Source organism: Schistosoma mansoni, chromosome 7 (assembly GCF_000237925.1).
Source record: "Schistosoma mansoni strain Puerto Rico chromosome 7, complete genome".
NCBI classification, from domain to species: Eukaryota; Metazoa; Platyhelminthes; class Trematoda; order Strigeidida; family Schistosomatidae; genus Schistosoma; species Schistosoma mansoni.
In genome coordinates, this window is record NC_031501.1 from 4,354,041 (window position 1) to 4,378,199 (window position 24,159).

The 24,159-nt window shown below is 39.6% G+C and overlaps 2 protein-coding genes across 2 annotated transcripts; both read left to right on the top strand.

Annotated features, from left to right (window-relative positions):
* Positions 1–2,924: 2,924 nt before the first annotated feature.
* On the top strand, positions 2,925–3,347 carry Smp_203280 (uncharacterized protein; the record flags this gene model as incomplete). Its single annotated transcript, XM_018798660.1, has 2 exons — positions 2,925–3,064; positions 3,125–3,347. 2 exons carry the CDS (start codon positions 2,925–2,927, stop codon positions 3,345–3,347), a joined length of 363 nt encoding a protein of 120 aa, XP_018653580.1.
* A 6,289-nt stretch (positions 3,348–9,636) lies between these two features.
* Smp_134770 (hypothetical protein) lies at positions 9,637–10,814 on the top strand. The gene has a single exon (XM_018798661.1). The coding sequence runs from the start codon at positions 9,816–9,818 to the stop codon at positions 10,146–10,148; it is 333 nt and encodes a 110-aa protein (XP_018653581.1). The 5' UTR covers positions 9,637–9,815; the 3' UTR covers positions 10,149–10,814.
* Positions 10,815–24,159: the final 13,345 nt, after the last annotated feature.

Consider the following 24,159-nt stretch of genomic DNA (forward strand, 5'->3'; position numbering starts at 1 on the left):
AGATCTACTGTAGTCTTGGCAGAAGAAAAGCCTGTCTACATTACCATACCATTTAGAGGTGACTCAAATAGCACTCTATTGAAAAAAGGCTGAAATCAGTCATTAACAGAAAGCATTGCGCAGCAAGGGTCATTATCAAACAAAGAACAAAGTTCATGCTTCATCCAAAACCTAAAAGATATGAAAAGGATCGCATACATCACACTTTGTTTACCAATTTAAATGTGTGTGGTCACACATACATAGGGAGGAGTAATCGTGATCTCAAAATTATGGTGTGTAAACATGTACCTAAATGGTTGCAGAAACAAATCAAATTAACTAACCCAATAAGGGTGAAGGATAAACATCCATCATCCCCTGTTGCCAAACACATTATCAAAACAGACCACAAGATTGGTCTTAACTCGGCTTTTGTGGTGTTGTACAAAAATGTAAAAGGGCGCATACAAAGGTTTATTGAAGCCCTCGCCATATAAAAATTCAACCCCCTTGTGTATTCAAAAACAGTTTGTTCTTACCCTGAACCCATCCTGGTGATATTAGCTTGTTATCCAGAGTGATTAGGTTTAAAATTATTTTTAAATGGTTTCTTTATCATCATTGTCTCCTATTGCCCTCCATGTTTAGTCTAGCTGACATTTTATTTTTACATATAAATGTTCGTAACAAGTATGTGTGTGATCAGATTGTTCGAAATGTGTTACGCCAATATATCATCACATAGTTCTGATAATCTTTGTCTTTTTATTACACCATCAGAAGTGTTTACCAACGGAGAGCTCGCTGTGAATAAACTTCTGGCTGGTCACGTCTTAGGGTCATCACAAACCAGTAGGAGGGAGTGAGCTGAGGCGGTAAACAAATCCCCAAAATAAATGGTTCTGTAAGTTACTGACATTGACGCTGACCTCATTAGTTCTACTGGACACAGTCTATCTGAAGGCGCTCGCACACACACACTGAGCACACTGTACTACGCATCACGCGCAGCTACTAGCCAGCTTAAATCAATTGCTTCTCGACATATCGACAGTTCTCCAAATATACCTTCGAACCCCTTCATTTCTGGCTTCTGATTCGACTGGGTTTGTATCCTTCGAATAAAAATGTTTTGCGTGTAAATACTAAGATATTATGAGAGGGACAGGAAGTAGGTTCTGGTTATGCTGTAATGATATCCGTGGTAATTCATGAGGCATGCATCGGACGCAGCCAGTTCTTGAGGAGGATGTTGGTCCTTGTATGAGTACATGTTTGTCAAGTGTCCTCTTAAGGCTATCCTTTAGGTGGGTTGTGTTCACTTCGGCAGGGAGTACACTGTAAATGGGGATACCCCATAGTGTATGACACAGATCCGAAATGTCATTCAGTCTCTCGTGAGGTTTTTGTTTTGACTGAAAACACCAGTTTGCCTACGGCATTGTTTTGAAACGAGACGAGAACTGCTTCCACCTGTTGCGGAAGTTTAAATAAGAATTATTTGAATAGGCCTTCATCGAAAATTCTTCGGCCAGTAACTCCTCTCATCCTTAGCAACGTGTCTGTCGCAGAACCATGTCGCAAGTTCATGTTATTAAGGAGTTGGTCTAAACTTTGTCGGTCGGTTGGCTCTCTGCATCTCAGAATCGATCGTTTTAGCGTTTCGTAAGGTTCAGAAATATCATCAGTAAACATACAAGGTGTTACGTACCTGTTGAATTCGCGCAGTAGTGCCTATACAACCGCGACGAACTGTGCGCGTGAATCGGTAACCCCGGCTTCTGCGTAGCAGAACCATGCTTCGACATTGTCCGGCCGAAAAGGCATTGGTTGAAACGTTGGTGGTGTAAGAGTCTTAATCTTAATGAGCTTGGGAGTCTGATCTGTCATCGAGAGTTTAAAGTATAAGAAATCAACGAGGAAAAAAACTATCCCAAAATACGAAAAATATATCACAATATATAAAAAAATAAAGCGAAACCATGATTCATGAAGTTCCAAAAAGGAACAGACTCACAGTTTATTGTTTGGTGTACCAGATCACGTCGGACTCACCACTGAAGATACCACCAGTATTGTAGTTTGACAACACTTTACCAGTAACACCTTCTATAATCGAATCGCGCCCACCCAGTTAAATCAGAAGTCAGAAGCGAGGAGGTTGGAAGATATATTTGATGGGTTATCAATATATCGACAAATGACTGATCTAATCTGACTAATGGTCGCGGGAGATGTTGCGCACCCCGTTCTAAAACGTGATCTGGTACGGATGTATGACCGAGCGCCTTCTGCTAAATGAGTTCATTGAAAGTAATGTGGTCAGCATCCAATGTCGAACACTTACAGAGCTATTGATTTTGAGGATTTATTTACAGCTGCAAGAGCGAGGCGAAATGATGCTCAGTGGAGATGGCGTGTGAGCCCACGCCGTTTAATCGAACGTTAATCAAAATTTATAGTCACACAAAAACAAGCTAATGACGTGTGTGTCCATAACAAAGCTAAAACCATTCAGCTGAGCTTCAGAAGAACATAACAACAATAGGGGAAGGGGCAGTAGACACTGGTTTAGAACTGGTTGAAATGTCATGTCATGGACACTCCGCCTCATTTGATGAGAAACACTTACAACCCCTTTGGAAATCCCTCAACTGACCAGGAACGGTGCGAATGAGTGGCTAGACTACCATCCATTAGAGAAAACTATATACCCGTGACTTCATCATAACAACTAGAAGCGAGTGCAAAGAAATCAGGTGAAGGAGACACTGAATCTTCAAAAATTACACACATCACCTGGCCTCCCGTCTTTCCCGAAATTGAAACTGGAATAACTTTCTTTTATAACTAAGACTCATATTCCAAGGGGTGTACAGTTCGTAACTTCTGTCCAATAAAGTTTGAAAAGGGTTTGTGGAGGTTATGTTGAAAAGTCAATTATGTTAACCGCCAAGCCTGTCAGGATTCTACTGTACAGAGTATCCCGGATCGCTACAAACCAACGATGTATATCTAACACATCAGGAAGTTTGCAAGTAGGTGATCCTATCCAACAGTCATTTGTTGCTAGACTACGGGAGTATCGTCAGAAGAGCGAGTAGACTTCATTCTTCTGATTAATCTCATATTCTCATTTCAGAAAATCTGAGTTCGGATTGACAGATGCTTCACCTAAAGAAATAAAAGAGCTCAATGAAATGTTGGCTAAGGTCGATAGAATTTACGGAGCGGAAGAAGAAGATATGACTCAGTTCCCCATGTTCCAATTCGAAGATCCAAAGGTTGTCATACCAGCGTCTTCTCTACATGTTGATTATCCAAAAGAACTAAAGGATGATGTTGAAGTTGAAAATACCTTGTAGTACTCTACTACTTACTATCGCTACATTTAGTTGATACTGCAAAAATTACTTAAATCTTCTTCAATTACTGCTTAAATACTGATGCCTTTTTCAAGAGGTCAGAGGTCTTCATATACGTTCTCTTGAAGCTTGAGATTTCATAGGCATATTCTTGGTTATTACGAAGTCTTTTATTTAGTGTGCAGCGCACGGCTTGGAAAAACAACTGAAGGTATTTTAAAAAAGCAAGCTAGTTAACACTAGCTCTTACTAAGTCAATGTACCTCTCATTTAATGCCGAAACACGTCTCTGTTCTTAACTAAGCCTTCCTCGTTACCCCATGAGTGAGATGACCCCTAGTACTTCGTAAATATACGGTTTAGTTGACTTAGCCACACGAAACATCCGTATGGCAAACCTATGTGTGGAAGAGAGGATAGTATTAAAACCCTTGTGTCATAAATGCAGTACAGTCGTGTCCGGACTAGTGAATAAACCCCGTGGTTGATCAATACTTCGTAAATATAATTCTATCGGAGCTTCTGAAGGGACAGGACAATTCTCGCGACAAATGGTCTCATACAAATACACAACATAGTACCTTGAGCCTTTGGCTTGTCAGCAATCGTATTAGGGCTGTCTTAACTACCTTGGAAACTTGAAAGCGTAACGACTGTTGCATTAAACTGTTAACGAGTTGTATCTTTACAGACAACTATCCAGTTAATTTGGATCCAGGTTTCAGTAATGGAACAGGTATGAGTTTGAATTATCAGTCAATCAGCTACAACGCAGGACTAGGCACACATATGCATCGATCCAAGTGTCCATACCTCGTCAGCACAACAAAATGAACACCGAATTCATAGTAGTTAATTTAATGGTGGTAGTATATAAAAGATAGGTTGTATATAAGGATATAGTATAGGAAGAAAGAAAGATATAAAGCACTTTTAATCTCAAGGTTTAAGGGAAGATGAAGAGTGTGTACACCTACGCCATTGTGATCGATTCTGAGCCATGTCACCTAGAGTCCCCAACCATTGGTTACGATAGTCACGCGGACCCTAACCAAGTAGTCTGCATCTGCCAACATGGCTCAGACTGGAAGTTAGTGACTTCAAGCTCTGATGCCACGTTTTGGTTTGGCCGCCCCTAACTCTCTTCCAACCATCCCCTACACTAGTCAGCTTAGCTCATCGTGGTAATCGGTGTTCAGGCATACGTAACACGTGGCCCAACTATCTCAGTCGATGAAGATTCATCACCTCATCAACTGATTTACCATCATTCCCTAATACCCTGTGTCTAACCTCACTATTACTTACTCGGTGATCCCAGCAGATGTGAGCAATATTTCTAAGGCATCTGTGGTCAAATACTAGTAACTTACGAGTATCTTCTATTCTTAATGGCCATGTTTCACAGCTGTAAAGTAGAACAGAACGAACTGCTGCGCAGTATACTCGTCCCTTAATTGATAGACGGATATCTTGTCTTCGCCATAGGTGACGTAAGTTGGCAAATGCTAAACGAGCTTTTTGAATCCGTGCTGAGATTTCGTCAGACACATCCCCATTAAGGCTGATCAGAAGTTGTCGATGTGTTCGACTACTTCACTTCCTATCGTTAGTTCAGGTGTTGACGTAGGCCAGTCCTGGAGTAACAATTTACATTTAGGGGGGGAGAAATACATCCCAAACATCCTGGCATTATTACTCAGTTCTGACAGAAGACTGCATTTTGTCAGCGTCTTCAAACAGGACTGTCATCTGCGTATTCTAAATCGATAAGTTGACCTCAATTTTTTGGAAAGTTAGTCGACGAGAATGTTATTTCCAGCAATAGGTCTATAATGAAGTTAAACAAAAATAAGGATAGTGGACAGCCTTTCCGGACACCACTTGAGGTTGTGAAATCAGGTGACAGTTCGTCGTGAGCTCTCACTCGACTGGTAGTGTTCGAGTAAAGAGCCTTCAGGAGGTTTGTGTATTTTTGAGGTACACCTTTCGATGAAATACACTGCCGCAGTCTCTCGGTCTACAGAGTCAAATGCTGCTTTTAAGTCAAGGAGAACTGTCATTGTCGGACGCCGATAAACATGTCTGAGCTCTAAAGCCTGACGAATAGTGAGTAATAGGTCGGTGCAGCCACGACTAGGTCTAAAGCCAGTCTGATTTCCTTGTGTTTGTAGTTCACGAGTCTTAGTTAGGCGCCCGATAATTATTGAGGCAGGTATCACAGGATGACTTTGGCCCCTTCTTAAATATTGGGACAGTAAGTGATTGTGACCAGTCGGATGGGATTACGTCCAACTCGCAGATTTTAGCCACACTATTAGTCAACCTAGTCGCTAAGATTGAACCACCTTATTTAAAGACCTGTTCAACTTTAGCTGTTGTAACTACGCTAAACAATTTAATGAATAAAGCAAAAATATCAACTCATGGATCTCATACAAGAGCATGAAAGTCACTCCAGACCTAACGCCCTGTCAACATCGTATAAGATGACGTGAAGCGATAGGATTGCATTTTAACGTTACAGCAAATAAATTTCGATAATGCAATGAGAAGACGAAGTTTATCAGAATTATGTGATACACTAGCGCAATACATTTCGAACAATCTGATCACACATATACTTGTTAAGACATTTTGTGTGAAAATTAGGTCAACTAGACAGGTTAAGGTAAGCCGTAACAGAGAAAGAAAATAAATAAAAACAATGTGGTGACTACTCTGGATAATAAATCAGCATTACCAGGGTAGGTTAAGAACAAATTGTTCTTGAACACAAATGAGGGTTTTGATTTTCGTATAGCCAAGACTTCAATGAACCTAATATATCGCATAATTCTGAGAAACTTCGTCTTCTCATTGCATTATCGAGATTTATCAAAGAGACTAATCGTTTCAAATTACAGTAAATAATCAGCTAGAGACAGTTTGCAACACAGTAAATAGTTTGAAGCGCATGAACAATAAGCATGACTTCACTTCGCAAACGGCAGATCACTCTGTTGATCTAGACGAGTTTGCAGATCGGAATCTGTATAAGATACAGATTTCAACTGTCACAAAACGGCATAACGACATTCCTAGTCCTGGCTGTTCACTCAGTAAAGTACTAAAATGTAAGCCGTGTGACGACATACATCCAACTAAACCTATTTACTTGAAAAGTGGTCCTCCTGAAGATACTCCACACGATGACTCGACTGAACCTAGATTCATCTCACAAAGACAATAAAACTCCCCAGCTTTGGTAAAGATGTTTGGGGAGACAAAATCCACGATTCAGAATAGGGAAACACGCAAAATCGAACCTAACTGTTCTGTGGATATCTCAACAACCGTGAACAGGTTCTCCCAGCTGTTATCATAGAACTTGCCATCAGCACTTCTGAGTAGCAAAACTGGTGGCAGGCTTTAGCATGACAAACGTCTTAACACTCAGACTAACAAAAGATATCAGAGTGTCGACCGCTGCACCCACCCCCCAAAGTCTAGAACCATTAATAAGTATGGTAATAAAAAGTTTCGCAGCCCACGCCCTATCTCCGTTTACCAGGATTCCGATTGTAATTACACTCAGAAAATAGGATTTCCATAACCTTCAGCACTAGCCCTCCACATAAAAATGGCTAATGAATAATAAAAGTCATGACTACCTCCAGTTACGTGCACAAGATCCCTCTCACGCTCACACCAACCCAAATAGCTATAACCGAAGCTACGAGCTTGACTACCTAGACTGTTTTGCGAATGACAGCACATTCACAGTCAGCCTGTACAGTTCTGGGAACACAGCTCTTAGTGGCACCTCTGTTGAAGCATACTGCTCAAATCATTTCAAAACACATGCAGGACATAAACTTGTTTCCCACGTGTAGTTCTGATCAGAGAGTATTTTCGCCCTCTCCTTCTGGGTAAACTCTCTAAGTAACTTCAGTATCTCAGTTGATATATCATCCTTTAGCTCTAGCTATCAAATTAACCAGCTGTTGAAGGACAAACAATGAGATTTATGACAACTTCGATGGAGATACTTTCACCCATTTTAACTTAGTGGAACATCTGTTTAGTATGTGTCTTATCAACGCTAGGTCGATCTGTAACAGAAAGACGAATTCAGCTCTGTTTGTATCCACTTATCAAACATAAATCTAGCTTAAACTCACTATTATGTGGTACGACTGAACTAAACAAACTACCGGACTCGGTGTGGATTGTTTTAAAGCCTTCAAATCCCATTTCCTAACTGCTCGGCTGTGTCTACCGTCAACCTAACGCATCAGTAGGTGAGTTAGCAATATTGCCAGAACTATTCACACTATTATCATCCCTTTCCATTCACAGGCACGCTTATTTGTAGTGGCTTCAACATGCCTGAAATTTCTTGATTTCCAGTCAAGGTTCCGAAGCGTTATGAAACATCTATTGAATATGTAGTGTTTGAACAGTGGATTCAGTATGTCAGTAGACTTACCAGACTTAGTCTTCACCAGTGACTTAACTCCCAACACTATGCATATTAGAAAAACATTCTTAAGTGGGGATCATAACATTGTCATTTGTTGCCTTAATATGAAAACCACTACCGGTAGACGTGGAAACTATCACAAGGTTGATTGGATAAACTTCCAAAATTACTTAAGAAGTACTGATTGAAGAACGTCATTTAGTGCAAATAGTACCACCACATTAACTAATATATTCTATCACAACATTGTAATCATCTTCAACAAGATCACACCTAATTTTTCAAAAATCTGTATATACCGATCTCTACGCGAAGACGTCTTCAAAGACACTGTATTCGATTCCACAACCTTATTGGCTTTTCCTCTTTAGTTACGATGACAGAAATATTTGCCCAGGCCGAGGTAATACGTACACAAAAGCAGTTACTCCGGAAAAGCGTACTGTCAAACTCAATAATAACTCCTTCGCACTCATCAAACTCCTTCAAAATAAACTTAAGCGTACTAAATCAAGAGGAGGAAACGCATTTACACGGAGATCCTAAACTTGTTACGGAACTATTCAGTGAACACTTTTGCTCCTCATTAACTAACGAAAAACCACTGAATGATTCAGAACTAATCCCAGCACCTCCCTGTGAAATTACTAATGTAGGCTTTAATGCACAAATATCTCTAAGGCAATTAGTACGTTGAAACACTTCACTGATTGACCAGGTGGCATTCCGGCTAGCATGCTAAAACATGGAGGTGGTGGCATGTGCGATTTACTTCTCAAACTGTTTGAGGTATCAATCCATACAGAGTGTTACTCTACTGCCTGGAAAACTACACATATCATTCCCAAAATTAAAACAGGACCTGAAGCGAATGTTGAAAATAACCGACCCATAAACACAACTTCATTGGTATCTAAAGTGATGGAAAAGTAGTTATGGCGGCGGTAGGCCTACATCTAATTACTAACAATCTTATCTCGGTCTCCCAGCATGGATTTTTAAGGTCCGGATCATGTGATACATGCCTAGTAGACTATCTGAATGACATAACTCTGAAACAAGATAACGGACTCCCTGTATCAGTCGTATTTTGAGACTTTAAGAAAGCTTTTAATAAGGTCCAGCACAAGAGGCTTCCAGTCAAACTGCGGTCCTATGTAATCAAGAACCCACCATATTCATGGTTTACCTCACTCTTAACAGAACGCAAACAAATGATAAAGTACAATGACTTTCTCTTATCACCTAGACCAATAACTAGTGTAGTCATCCAGGGGACTTTATGTATATAAACGATATATGTAACACCATAAAATTTCGGATACCATACTTATACGCTGGTGATCTCAAAATAGTATACAGCTTCAAGCTTGATGTTCTAAGTGGTAGTGTATCTCAGATTCGAAGTGACCTCAATAACCTAACTACCTGGAACAATATTAGCAGTTAGTATTTGACCACAACAGGTGTGGGATCATGAATTTCAGGAAACATCACCATGAACTACAACTTTACTTAAATAAAAGTAGAGCTCAAACCCTCAAATCAGTGCATGACTTAAGTATTAATTAAACAGGAAGCCTAAAATTTGAAGACCATTCCTCCATCATTATTTCCAAATCTATACGGCTAATGGGTTTCATAATGAAAAATTTCACAACAGAGGCTAAGGTTACCCTTTGCAGAATATGTATACGGATCTCCCTTGAATATTGCCTTTTTATCTTCTCAAATAACCCCGCCTGTAGCTCTTCTAGAGTTACTGCCGGTCCCAAGCCCGGGTAAAGGAGGAGGAGGGTCGAGTATGGGGTTAGCGACCCCATCCCGTAGAAAAGCTAACTCGCTAAAAAAACGCTAACCAGAAAAAATAATTCAAACCATTTAAACTCTGCCCTGGGAGTTGAAGGAATAATTATGACGTCTCATGATGAAAGCCGAAATTCTTCGGAAGTCACGAGACCGATGCACCTTCTAACAACCAGAGCAACACTCTTTATAGGTACATGGAACGTCCGGACAATGTGGGAGACAGGAAAGACCAGTCAAATAGCAATGGAAATGAGGAGATACAACTTGGCAGTACTCGGAATCAGCGAAACGCATTGGACACAAACTGGACAACAAAGGCTAGGCACAGGAGAGATGCTGCTGTATTCCGGTCACGAAGGGGAAAATGCTCCACACACTCAAGGAGTTGCTCTAATGCTGTCCAAAGAAGCACGAAATGCACTTGTGGGATGGGAATCTCATGGACCCAGGATAATCAAAGCAACATTCAGAACAAAGAAGCAAGGGATCACAATGAACGTTATCCAATGTTATGCACCCACCAATGATAGCAACGACGATGATAAACATCAGTTCTATGAAAGGCTGCAATCAATTATAGAGAAGTGCTCACGAAAGGACCTCACCATCCTGATGGGAGATCTAAATGCTAAAGTTGGAGTGGACAACACAGGATATGAAGATGTAATTGGACGACATGGATTAGGAGAGAGAAATGAAAATGGGGAGAGACTTGCAAACCTATGTGCATTCAACAAATTGGTTATAGGCGGCACAATATTCCCACACAAGCGCGTACACAAGGTTACATGGGTCTCACCGGACCACACCACAGAGAACCAGATAGATCACATCTGTATCAACAAAAAATTCCGAAGATCAATGGAAGATGTGAGAACCCGGAGAGGAGCTGACATAGCTTCAGATCACCACCTGGTTGTGGCCAAGATGAGACTGAAGCTAAAGAAACACTGGACAACTGGACAAACAGCACTACAAAGGTTCAATACAGCCTTCCTTCGAGATATTGACAAGCCCAATGAATTCAAGATAACTCTCAACAACAGGTTCCAAGCTCTACAGGATCTACTGGATGGACAAGAAACTACTTTGGAGGACAACTGGAAAGGGATAAAAGAAGCACTAACTTCAACGTGTCAGGAGGTTCTTGGTCCTAAGAAGCATCATCACAAGGAATGGATCTCTATGGGAACCCTGGACAAAATGCAAGAAAGGAAGAACAAGAAACTAGCAATTAACAACAGCTGAACACGAGCAGAGAAAGTCAAAGCACAAGCAGACTACGCAGAAGCAAACAGGGAAGTGAAGAAAAGCATTAAAGCCGACAAGCAGAAATACATGGGAGAACTAGCAACGACGGTGGAAAAAGCTGCAAGAGAAGGGAATATGAGACAACTATATGATACAACGAAGAAATTGGCAGGAAGATATAGCAAACCAGAGAGACCAGTCAAGGACAAAGAAGGAAAGACAATCACTGAGATTCAAGAACAGAGGAAAAGATGGGCAGAATACTTCGAGGAACTGCTGAATAGACCAGCCCCATTGGATCCACCGAACATCGAAGCAGCCCACACTGACCTTCCAATAGATGTCACTCCACCAACGATCGAAGAAGTCAAGATGGCCATCAGACAAACCAAAAGCGGGAAGGCGGCAGGACCTGACAATATACCAGCAGAAGCACTGAAGTCAGACATTGAAATAACTGCAAATATACATCACCTTCTATTCAAGAAGATTTGGGAAGAGGAACAAGTGCCAACGGACTGGAAAGAAGGATATCTCATCAAGATACCAAAGACAGGAGATCTGAGCCAATGTGAGAACTACAGAGGCATCAGTTTGTTATCAGTACCAGGAAAAGTTTTCAACAGAGTGCTGCTGAATCGGATGAAAGACACAGTAGACGCCAAACTTAGGGATCATCAGGCTGGATTCCGTAAGGATCGGTTGTGCACAGACCAGATTGCGACACTACGGATCATTGTTGAACGATCAGTTGAGTGGAACTCATCACTATACGTCAACTTCATCGACTATGAGAAGGCGTTTGACAGTGTGGACAGGAGAACATTATGGAAACTTCTTCGACACTATGGAGTTCCTGAAAAGATTGTCAACATTATCCAAAACTCATACGATGGACTACAGTGCAAAGTGGTGCATGGAGGACAGCTGACAGATGCATTTCCAGTGAGGACCGGAGTCAGACAAGGCTGTCTACTCTCCCCATTCCTCTTCCTTCTAGTGATTGACTGGATTATGAAGAATTCGACATCTGAAGGGAAATAAGGAATACAATGGACTTCTCGGAATCAATTAGATGATTTGGACTTCGCAGATGACCTAGCCCTCCTCTCTCATACACACGAACAAATGCAGGTGAAGACCGCAAATGTAGCAGCAGCCTCCGCATCGATAGGCCTCCACATTCACAAAGGAAAAAGCAAGATTCTCAAATGCAACACGGAGAACACCAACCCAATCACACTTGATGGCGAAACTCTGGAGGAGGTGGAAACATCCAAGTACCTGGGGAGCATCGTTGATAAACAAGGAGGATCGGATGCAGATGTAAAGGTGAGGATTGGCAAAGCAAGGGCAGCATTTCTACAATTGAAAAACATATGGAACTCAAAACAACTCTCAACCAATTTCAAGGTCAGAATCTTTAATACGAACGTCAAGACAGTCCTACTGTATGGAGCTGAAACGTGGAGAACTACTACGGCCATCATCAGGAAGGTACAAGTATTTATAAACAGTTGTCTACGCAAAATACTCAACATCCATTGGCCGAATACTATCATCAACAGCGTTTTATGGGAGAGGACAAACCAGCTTCCAGCTGAAGAGGAAATTAGGAAAAGACGTTGGAAGTGGATCGGACATACATTAAGGAAATCACCAATGTGCATCACGACTCAATCCCTAACTTGGAATCCGGAAGGGAAGCGGAAAAGAGGAAGGCCAAAGAACACACTACGCCGGGAAATAGAAGCAGATATGAAAAGGATGAATAGCAACTGGAAAGAACTGGAAAGGAAGGCTCAGGACAGAGTTGGATGGAGAATGCTGGTGAGCGGCCTATGCTCCTCGACGAGGGGTAACAGGCGTAAGTAAGTAATCTTCTCAAATATGAATACCACAGACAAAATTAAAGTGGGTGTCCAAAGATGCTTCACACGCTGACTGCTTAGATGTGACTCCATTCTCAACTACGCAGATAGATGTAAGCATCTCTCCTTAGAACCTTTACGGTACCTTCGGCTAAGGATATATTATTTATTTGAACACATAAATATTGTTATAAAGGGGCACGAAATACATATGCGTCACACAAATCAAATGGGATTTGTGTGAGGGCTGTGATACTGCCCGTGTGCTGAAATTTCATGTCCTTTTTTCTATTACAAGTAGACAGATAACTCGCTAATCTTATGGATGATGATCAACTATGGCCGATCATAAGAAGCTGATGTCGTAAATTCTTGTGAATAGCTTAATGTTTTGTTTTCTTACTCTGAAAATTCTACAATTCTAAACTCTTCTATATTCTTTGATTTGCTATCTATCCTTACCATCTCCAAACCACATATAATCTGACCTGTGTTTTATAACTTATACCATTAGTCATCTTCATAGAAATGTGACATATCAAATGGACATCTAACCCACAATACAGAAGCTTTAAACCATCTGATTTGCTTGTAACAAGGAACCAGTAGAGACAGTGTATTCCAACTATGGGTCTTGATAAAAGCAACGTTCATATTTACCACAAACGTAGAGAGAGCGGAACATCACAAAAAGGAGGGAGGGTGGCGTTACTGACCAGCAAACATGATGGTGGAGAGATGACTTCAATCCACCCATACCTGTAGGGCAGAACAGGTTAAATTACGGCTCCTTATGTCAAGTGGGATGTCACAAACCAACGGTATTGATGTTGATACATTCATGCAAAATACCTTCTTAAATCGTGTTTAAAACGCTGAATTGGTCTTACTTCCTACCGAGTAATCCTATTACAAGCAAACTACACAATCCGCTAAAACCGATGTCTGCTCAATATCCTATAAATTCTAAGAACAAAAAACGGACTCCAATAACTTCAACAAAGGAGGGAGACAACCATTTTGTATCAGAATACTGTTTTCAGAACTATATTTTATAATTACACATGATCCCATACTTTCAGCTTCTTTCCGAACCACAATCATCTATATAGTTCCTTATCCACTCACACCTTGTCTACACTTATTCTCTTTAACATATTAGAATGCTCTCGCTTAATAAGTACTTTAATAGCAGAAAAATAGACTAAGTATTTAGACTATAACTATTCTTCCATGAACACTGTTTTCTCTGCTTCTCGTCCTTTCTTTTTATTATACCTCTTTCCAGCCCCCTTGAGATACGCAACCAAAAACAGATATGGAACGGGTGACTTCGTCCTGCACCTTTATTAAAGCCTCACACGTTCCAGAGAAATATAAGGTTGCGGTTTCTAAAAGCCCCCGAATTCCCCTTAAACATCTACCTAAGCTTAATCACAATACTAACCTAAGAGGTAACACCAAGAGACTGAAGACCCAACATAGCAGAACAGACTGTAGACACAACTTCTACTCCGTAAGATTTGTCAAGTGCTGGAATTCGCTGCCGACTGAGCTAATCCAAGCGACTTCCTAAGAGTCCTTTAAGAGGAAACTTGACCTATTCTTAAGGACTAAGGATAACATCTTATTTTGATTTACCAATTTTCTTTTTTCCTCTATTATCGGTAATATACCTTTGTTCCTGCCTGAGGGTATTGGTGATTCTATTCCGTTCTCAATAATTTGAACTACTTGAACCAATCAGTTGCATGCCGCAACGCAACCTTCACAAAGCGCGCTAACTGTGATATTGACAACACGTTTCTTACTAAAACCATATACACTCATATCTTATAAAATATCAACCCGGCTGACTAATTTACTGCAGTAAAAAGTGCAACTTCTGTAACAATTTGATCTTGCCTGTAAACTGGCATACCTCATGTAACATACTGTTATATGAGGACAAATTATTATTATAATAGAGTTTTGAATTTGCGCATCGGTTGACCCAATCATCTCTTCATACTCCATACTTTATTGTTTTTCATCCCTTCAATATGGGGATGTTCGAAATATACACTTCTTATCCACAGCTTTAAATCAACTTATGCGTAGTATTAACGTATATACGGAGTAGGTGAGGTATATTTAGGGCGAATGAAATGTCGCTGGGCCCTAGCCAAGTAATCTGGCAGTCGGTTCGCTTCATATCGAACAGTTCAACGTACCTCATCAATGTCAGAGTCAATGAAAGCACATCACTTAACTGTATGTCACATAGCAGTGGTCTAACTCTGTTCTTTGTAACTACTCTCAGCATATTACTGTAATAACGTTGTTTGTGTTGTTTAGTCATCAACGCAACCATAGTATCCTGACACGATTAAAGGGTAATCCATATTAGGTATTGGCCGTAAGGTTTGACTTCGACGTTAGCTGGCTGGTCGCACGGTTATCGTCTAATTCGAGTAGACCCCCGGTCATTGACACGGGTCATCTGCGTTGGTGACCTTCATATATAACCTATATATAACTGGAATCTGGCTTTATATTACCACTCATCATAAACCCTTAACACCTTTCCTGACTTGGATTTAAGGTACGTGAGAAGCTCGAACTTTTCAGAGCACACTGCTTCCCAAGTATCCAAAGCAAGAAAGCTTACTATATTCGTAATGCTAAATTTCAATGGCACCTAACCTAAGTTATTATTATTATATAAAAAAGGTATCATGCCTAACCTTGAATACGGTAATTGCAAGCATAACGATTAAATGAAAACTGAAGGTGCCCAAAGAAGATTCACTAAAACTGTTTCGGGATATTCAGACAATAAGGATTATGACCAAAGATGTCCCCAACCCAAGTTATCGCCTCTCTGGATGATACGCACTAAATTAAACATTGTCTTTGCCTGCCAGCTTATAAATGGCGTTTATTACTCTTCGGCATTTCCCCTTTCGTACTTTATCATATCATCCCGCAATCTGCTCAACAAAGGGGATATTCCATCGGTTTCAAGAACGTACAAAAATTAGCGTCAGTATTTCATCATGATATCGAGCTCGCAGTCACATTGGACTAAGACACCAATTCAAATTACACATGGGATGCAGCCAAGACAAACGCACCCCCCCTCCTTATGAGAAGACAGCTTAGCTCAATCATCCTGCAGTTGTCCTTAAAACTGTTTAAAACTCACACTTTAAAAATCCGCGGTACCGTTGTAACACCTCCAACCAAAAGTGACACAAACATCTCCGACCAAGCACAGAGATGGGCAACTAAGTTGGTGAAAGGTTTAAATGTTAAATCTTACGAAAATAAACTCTAACATTTCAGAATATTCCCTTTGAGTCTCAGGAGAATAATAGGTAATCTTATAATGGCACACGACATTAATTACACCAAGTCACCCCGATGCGAAAATATAACCAGACCACCAACAACATGCTCCTTAAAACAACCCACGAAAAACTGAGCATCAAAGATCGGACACTGATGTATGCCATCACTTTTTCTCACTATGGGGTATCCCCATTTACAGTGTACTCCCTGCCGAAGTGAACACAACCCACCTAAAGGATAGCCTTAAGAGGACACTTGACAAACATGTACTCATACAAGGACCAACATCCTCCTCAAGAACTGGCTGCGTCCGATGCATGCCTCATGAATTACCACGGATATCATTACAGCATAACCAGAACCTACTTCCTGTCCCTCTCATAATATCTTAGTATTTACACGCAAAACATTTTTATTCGAAGGATACAAACCCAGTCGAATCAGAAGCCAGAAATGAAGGGGTTCGAAGGTATATTTGGAGAACTGTCGATATGTCGAGAAGCAATTGATTTAAGCTGGCTAGTAGCTGCGCGTGATGCGTAGTACAGTGTGCTCAGTGTGTGTGTGCGAGCGCCTTCAGATAGACTGTGTCCAGTAGAACTAATGAGGTCAGCGTCAATGTCAGTAACTTACAGAACCATTTATTTTGGGGATTTGTTTACCGCCTCAGCTCACTCCCTCCTACTGGTTTGTGATGACCCTAAGACGTGACCAGCCAGAAGTTTATTCACAGCGAGCTCTCCGTTGGTAAACACTTCTGATGGTGTAATAAAAAGACAAAGATTATCAGAACTATGTGATGATATATTGGCGTAACACATTTCGAACAATCTGATCACACACATACTTGTTACGAACATTTATATGTAAAAATAAAATGTCAGCTAGACTAAACATGGAGGGCAATAGGAGACAATGATGATAAAGAAACCATTTAAAAATAATTTTAAACCTAATCACTCTGGATAACAAGCTAATATCACCAGGATGGGTTCAGGGTAAGAACAAACTGTTTTTGAATACACAAGGGGGTTGAATTTTTATATGGCGAAGGCTTCAATAAACCTTTGTATGCGCCCTTTTACATTTTTGTACAACACCACAAAAGCCGAGTTAAGACCAATCTTGTGGTCTGTTTTGATAATGTGTTTGGCAACAGGGGATGATGGATGTTTATCCTTCACCCTTATTGGGTTAGTTAATTTGATTTGTTTCTGCAACCATTTAGGTACATGTTTACACACCATAATTTTGAGATCACGATTACTCCTCCCTATGTATGTGTGACCACACACATTTAAATTGGTAAACAAAGTGTGATGTATGCGATCCTTTTCATATCTTTTAGGTTTTGGATGACGCATGAACTTTGTTCTTTGTTTGATAATGACCTTTGCTGCGCAATGCTTTCTGTTAATGACTGATTTCAGCCTTATTTCAATAGAGGGCTATTTGAATCCCAACTGATTTATCACGCCACTGACTAGGGATTCTACTCAACAAACATTGTTCGTAAGAATATGCAACATCTGATACAATAACGTCAGAAATGTGACTAGAATTCGACTCATTAAGAACATATTGGTCACATTCATTAGGAATATCACTAGAGATAAATTCATTGTTAAGGTAAATGACATTTATTATGATATCAGAATTTGAGTTTTCTGTAATATTTTCCTCGAATTTATTGAGTTTCATTAGAGAATAATGGATAATAACAAAACTCAGCATCTACCAAAACGGAATCTGGTTTTTGATCATGATTCGACTCATTCAACATTTTATTCTCAGAGTTGTAAGAAATTCCATCAGAAGTATGTGAATTATTACGACAAACCATATCTGGTACAGTAGCATGAGAAATCCGATAAGTTTGTCGACTAAAAAATTTTGTCTCACAATGATTCTGGGTTTCATTCAACTCTGGACTGTTATGTGACGTTATACCACTTCTAGATAAAGATAACTGATCATTAGAAACATCCATCTTGGCATTAGTTTCAGCGAAATGAACCATGGTATTACAAACTGTCTGAATGTGTCCAGTTTCACCACATTTAAAGCATTTAGAATTGCGAAATACACATGAATTACATGGGTGAAACTCGCCGCAGAACAAGCATTTACTACACTCATGTTCATCTTCGTGGACTGTTTCACAGCTCAATGAAGTATTACCTGAATAACTTGGATTACGCGTCGAACTGCGACGACTTGGTAAAGTAGTGGAGTTCCTGATGTTCTGGCGAGTCATTTTATCGGACTTTTCTCCCTTACCTCATTCGGAATTTGTATACTTTACAAGATCAAACAGTAGTTGCTTGAGAGTTGCATAGGGGAGCGAAATCGGTTTGTCTGGAAGTGCCAAAGTCTTTATAAGGCTGTATGCTTCTTTTCCGATGAATGTAGGGAAATGGGCCACAATATTAAAATCGTCATCACCTACCTTGGTTATAGCCCAGATTTCGAACCTCTCCATGTGTAAGATCCATTTTGAAGGTGAATACAATATGCAGTTAAGGATTTCCTTTCCGAAGGTGCCATACCTCAATTCAGTGTCTTTCAATCATCTTGAAGAGAACGCCAATGGTTGTCAAGCGTCAATTACCTGTCTTTGTAAGATCCCTTCGATTACCGAGCCGAATGCACGTACTGAGATACCTACGGGTACTTTTATGTCCTGGTGTGCGAACACAGTTGTTTTTGCTGTAATTTCCTCAACTGTTTATGTTTCTTTTCTCGTGTTGTCGTCCGAATTGATGGGTTTCGCATTTCCACGAAGTCGGTATGTTAAGGGTCGTGTGTGAGACGTGCAACTCGGTTTAAGTCGTCGACAAAAACTTATTGGGACGTTGGCCGCAGGTGGTTGATTGATCGAAGTTGGTTCTAGGCAATCAAGAATGCCCATCTCTGAGCGTTTTAGAGGGTCAATACCTTGAGTATGTCTGGTAGGGTTCAGGAGGCCTTTTCCTATCTGATATATTCCCGAGTGTTTGCAGTAGTGCCATATTTTTGGAGTCATTTGAAAACAAGTTCCAGATGCTTGAGATATTCTTCTTATATATTTGTATATACGAATCCGCTCCACTGAAGTTATACCGTACATAATCCAGAAAAGTTGTTGTGCAGCACCAATAGGGACACTTGTGGGCTTTTAGTTTGGACTGTGCTTTTGGTACTATCTCTTAGGACGTTAGTTCGTTACTCGAACAGCTATAATCCGCTTAGGCAGTTACGGGACTTCGGAGGTTTCAAAGGACAAATCTCTTGATGGCAATAATGCATGCGAGAATGTAGCTCGATAAAGAGAATTGGAACATTGACACTTTATCAGTCAGAGCAATTGAGTTTTGTGAAAGCTGCATTTTATATGTTTTTCCGATAGTAAATATAAGAGTATTGGAAATCTTTGGAGATATCGAACGGTTTTACATTCAGACAAGACATCAGGAGAGATTTAGCGCTTTGAAAAGTCAGACTTCACGATCACTTACAGAAAATATAATAGTTGTCAGCTGGAAAGGTAGGTATATCCGGTTTGTGTGGAAATTCCTAGCAATAATAGATAGGCTGTTATGTACTCCGTTTTCTCTTCAGTATTCAAGACAGTCAATAGTCCCTCGATCAATGTTATGTGGTGCCTTGGACAAGATTGAGTGAAACTTGGAATACGCAGACGAGACATCAATAATGTAGTCCGTCAGACGTCGATTTTGGTAGCTGAGGTGAAGTAAAAAGTGCATAAAATTGTGTCAAATTTTGGAAGGCACGTCAAATGACCAATGGCTTTAAGGACAAACAGTGTGCATTTCTACCAAATATGAGACCAGGCTTCGTTTACAAGATGGTGGGCATAAACTAATTTGGGGTGTCGCGACCTAACGCTTACTGGTTCGCGACGAAATTGGAACGGTCTAACTCGTTCATCCATTTTGTTAGGTCACCTGATCTGTATCCAGGTTTATGCTTATAGTGGTTTAAGCTGAACAAAATAGACGTCGGTTGTCAACAGCTATTATGGACAGGCCATTTATAAACATTTTGCTTAAAGAGCAGTCGTGGTTCGTGATTACTGGAAATAAACCTTTAACTCCGAAATTATTGGTTTTTGTTGCCCGACAAGTTGAAAGATAGGTTACAGAGGTGTACTATAAGGTTTGATATAAGTTGTTCGTGCGTCAGCCACAGAAGTGAACTATGACATCATTAGGCAGTTACGTGGAATGGATAATGAATACAAGCATATCTTAGCCATGGTCGACTGCCTTAAAAGTGTTGTGACAAGCTGTTCTCTCGAGTAGATAGATTTCCAGACTGTAAAAAAAGTCGACTTGAAAGCTTGGTTACTCGTCGTGGTGCTGCGGTTCAGTTACATTCGAATAAAGACGTCAATCGTAACAGTATGACTTTTAGAGAACTATGTGAAATGCCATAATCCTACTATCCAAAAGGATGAGGGCTTGTTATGTGAGGTAATCGGACCCTTACTACTCTACCAAAAGCACTTGTTGATCAAGAAGAAGATATATCGTAAGACTTGTTCATGAAAGATATCCACTTTTATATCCCAGTGGTGTCCATATATCCACCAAAACACCTCGTTTAATATGGACAGATCGTATATGATACTTCCACCCAAGTTATCGTCATCCAGAATGCTACGAAACCCCGAACGGATGTCATGCATGATCGTGAGGCCTCAGAGGATATATTGAGATATAATAATTTGGCTCAAGTACAACTTGGCTTGTAACAGATACAGCAAAATAGTTATTATGATAACAGAGCCGATGGAATACCCTTACAATCGGGGACAAAGTATAGAGGGAAATAGGAAATCAGTTGAAAGTGACGGTTACTGAACTGAGCAGAGAATGAGCAGGCTACTGTGAGCTAACCAGAGTCATAAATGAAAATATGCATGGAAAAACACTACAGACAATCCGATAAGTTTGTTGACTAAAAATTTTTGTCTCACAATGATTCTGGGTTTCATTCAACTCTGAACTGTTATGTGACGTTATACCACTTCTAGATAAAGATAACTGATCATTAGAAACATCTATCTTGGCATTAGTTTCATCTGATACAATAACGTCAGAAATGTGACTAGAATTCGACTCATTAAGAACATATTGGTCACATTCATTAGGAATATCACTAGAGATAAATTCATTGTTAAGGTAAATGACATTTATTATGATATCAGAATTTGAGTTTTCTGTAATATTTTCCTCGAATTTATTGAGTTTCATTAGAGAATAATGGATAATAACAAAACTCAGCATCTACCAAAACGGAATCTGGTTTTTGATCATGATTCGACTCATTCAACATTTTATTCTCAGAGTTGTAAGAAATTCCATCAGAAGTATGTGAATTATTACGACAAACCATATCTGGTACAGTAGCATGAGAAATCCGATAAGTTTGTCGACTAAAAAATTTTGTCTCACAATGATTCTGGGTTTCATTCAACTCTGGACTGTTATGTGACGTTATACCACTTCTAGATAAAGATAACTGATCATTAGAAACATCCATCTTGGCATTAGTTTCAGCGAAATGAACCATAGTATTACAAACTGTCTGAATGTGTCCAGTTTCACCACATTTAAAGCATTTAGAATTGCGAAATACACATGAATTACATGGGTGAAACTCGCCGCAGAACAAGCATTTACTACACTCATGTTCATCTTCGTGGACTGTTTCACAGCTCAATGAAGTATTACCTGAATAACTTGGATTACGCGTCGAACTGCGACGACTTGGTAAAGTAGTGGAGTTCCTGATGTTCTGGCGAGTCATTTTATCGGACTTTTCTCCCTTACCTCATTCGGAATTTGTATACTTTACAAGATCAAACAGTAGTTGCTTGAGAGTTGCATAGGGGAGCGAAATCGGTTTGTCTGGAAGTGCCAAAGTCTTTATAAGGCTGTATGCTTCTTTTCCGATGAATGTAGGGAAATGGGCCACAATATTAAAATCGTCATCACCTACCTTGGTTATAGCCCAGATTTCGAACCTCTCCATGTGTAAGATCCATTTTGAAGGTGAATACAATATGCAGTTAAGGATTTCCTTTCCGAAGGTGCCATCCATCAATTCACTGCGGTTATAGTGTTTCATTTCATACTAGTTTTCTCAAATATACCGTTGCTCCTGCCGGGTTTTATGTTTCTTCTTGAACTGTATCTATGTTATTTTGATTGATATTATTCTGGTAGCTGTCATATTGATTGTTCCCATATTGATCGTGCTGTTTGTTTTGACTGGGATCGTGCATTTTGGTTGTAAATTGGAGCACTTTCCCAGGATTTGAAACACTTTATATGATAGTACAACCTCTCAAACGGAAATTTTACTTGATCTATTCTTAAAGCATAGAATAATACTTACTTTTTGGTGTGTTCAATTGATTATTCTGGGAACAGTTGTTGGTTGAATAACTGGGTGGTAATATTTGTTTAGAGCCGTTGTTACCCAATCACTTTGTTCTGATTTCGATTGCGGTGCACGTGTATCTTTACATCAACGGACAGTTATTCTTCAGCCAAATTTAGTTTGGATTTTATACCATGTATTCCTCAAAAGCAATAAAATCTGAATTTATATCCAACCGTTCTATCACAGGCTCAATCGCGACGCCAATATGATAATCAGAAGTATTTGAATTGTAGTATAAACTAGTAATCCAAGGAATAACGCAATTTAATAAGGAAGTATTAGATAAGCACAAACAAATGTACTGTATTTGGTATAAGATTCAAACCTAGATTCCAATAGGTCCAGATGTGGCCGGATAACGGGGGAATAGCTTTATAGACTCGTGACTCAAATCAAAATCAGAACAAAGTGTTTTGGGTAACAACGGTTCAAAATTTCATCATATATACAAATGTACAAATTTACCCAAACAAATATTACCACCCGGTTATTCAACCGACAATTGATACCAAAATATTCAATCTAAATTACAATGAATAGCAAAGTGGTAAGAAATATATGAAAATTGCCGAAAACACCAAAAGATGAGCGTTATTCTATCCTTTCTGGATAGATCAAGTAAGATTCCGCTTGAGCGGCTGTTTTATAACACAGTGTTTCAATTTCTGGGAAAGTGCTCCAAATTACAACCAAAAATGCACGATCCCAGTCAAAATCAAACCGCACAATCAAAGAGCGAGCAGCCAATGTGGCAGCCGCCAGAATAATAACAATTAAAACAAACTAAATACAGTTCAGTAAGGAACATAGAGACTTAATAAAAACGATAAGAAAAACCAAGAAAATTAAACGTTACAGTCTTAATTAGCATCAAAAAAGTGAACAATATATACAAATAAAGAAACCACAAGGAAGAAATCACAAATGTTTGCATGGAGGGATTTTCACTTTCTAAATGGATCTAACATTTGGAATTGAAAATCAAAACAGTCATCAATACGAAGTCATTGGTTCATTCAAACATCACAGTTTCGTAATTGTGAGGCTAGTGTAGTTTCAGTGTACATGAGGAAAATCAATACAACCAGGGTTTACTTGCAAATCTGTGGCCTTAAAACGATCGATGATGCTGTTATCGTTAGTTCCTTTTTAACGATGATATAGAATTCAGGTTTGTGTACCATTTCGAGAGGTTGCGGTTGCAAAATCCAAACTAAGGTTTGGACTGGAGAATAACTATTTGGGTAGTTTAGACACGCGCTATTGCCCAGTTGAAATCAAAACAAAGGGATTGAGAAAATAACGGTTCTAAATTTCATTATAAATACAAATGTACATTATTACCTAAACAAATACTACCGCACAATTATTCAACCAATGAATGTTCCCTCAATAATCTATCGAAATTAAAATAAATAGATTAATTGATAAGGAATGTAAGAAAATTACCGAGCTCACCGAAAAGTAGGCGTTATTTTATCCTTTCTGGATAGATCAAGGATCAAAATGCACGATTACAGTCAACTCAAGCAACACAACCAAAGGAGGAACAATCAATATGGCTGCCGCCAAGATTAAGTACCTACTAAAACAACATAAACTCAGTTCCGGAAGAAACATAAAAACTCAG

Excerpts from the sequence above, each read along its gene's own strand:
- Smp_134770 (XM_018798661.1), top strand. The coding sequence starts at position 9,816 with ATGGAACGTCCGGACAATGTGGGAGACAGGAAAGACCAGTCAAATAGC.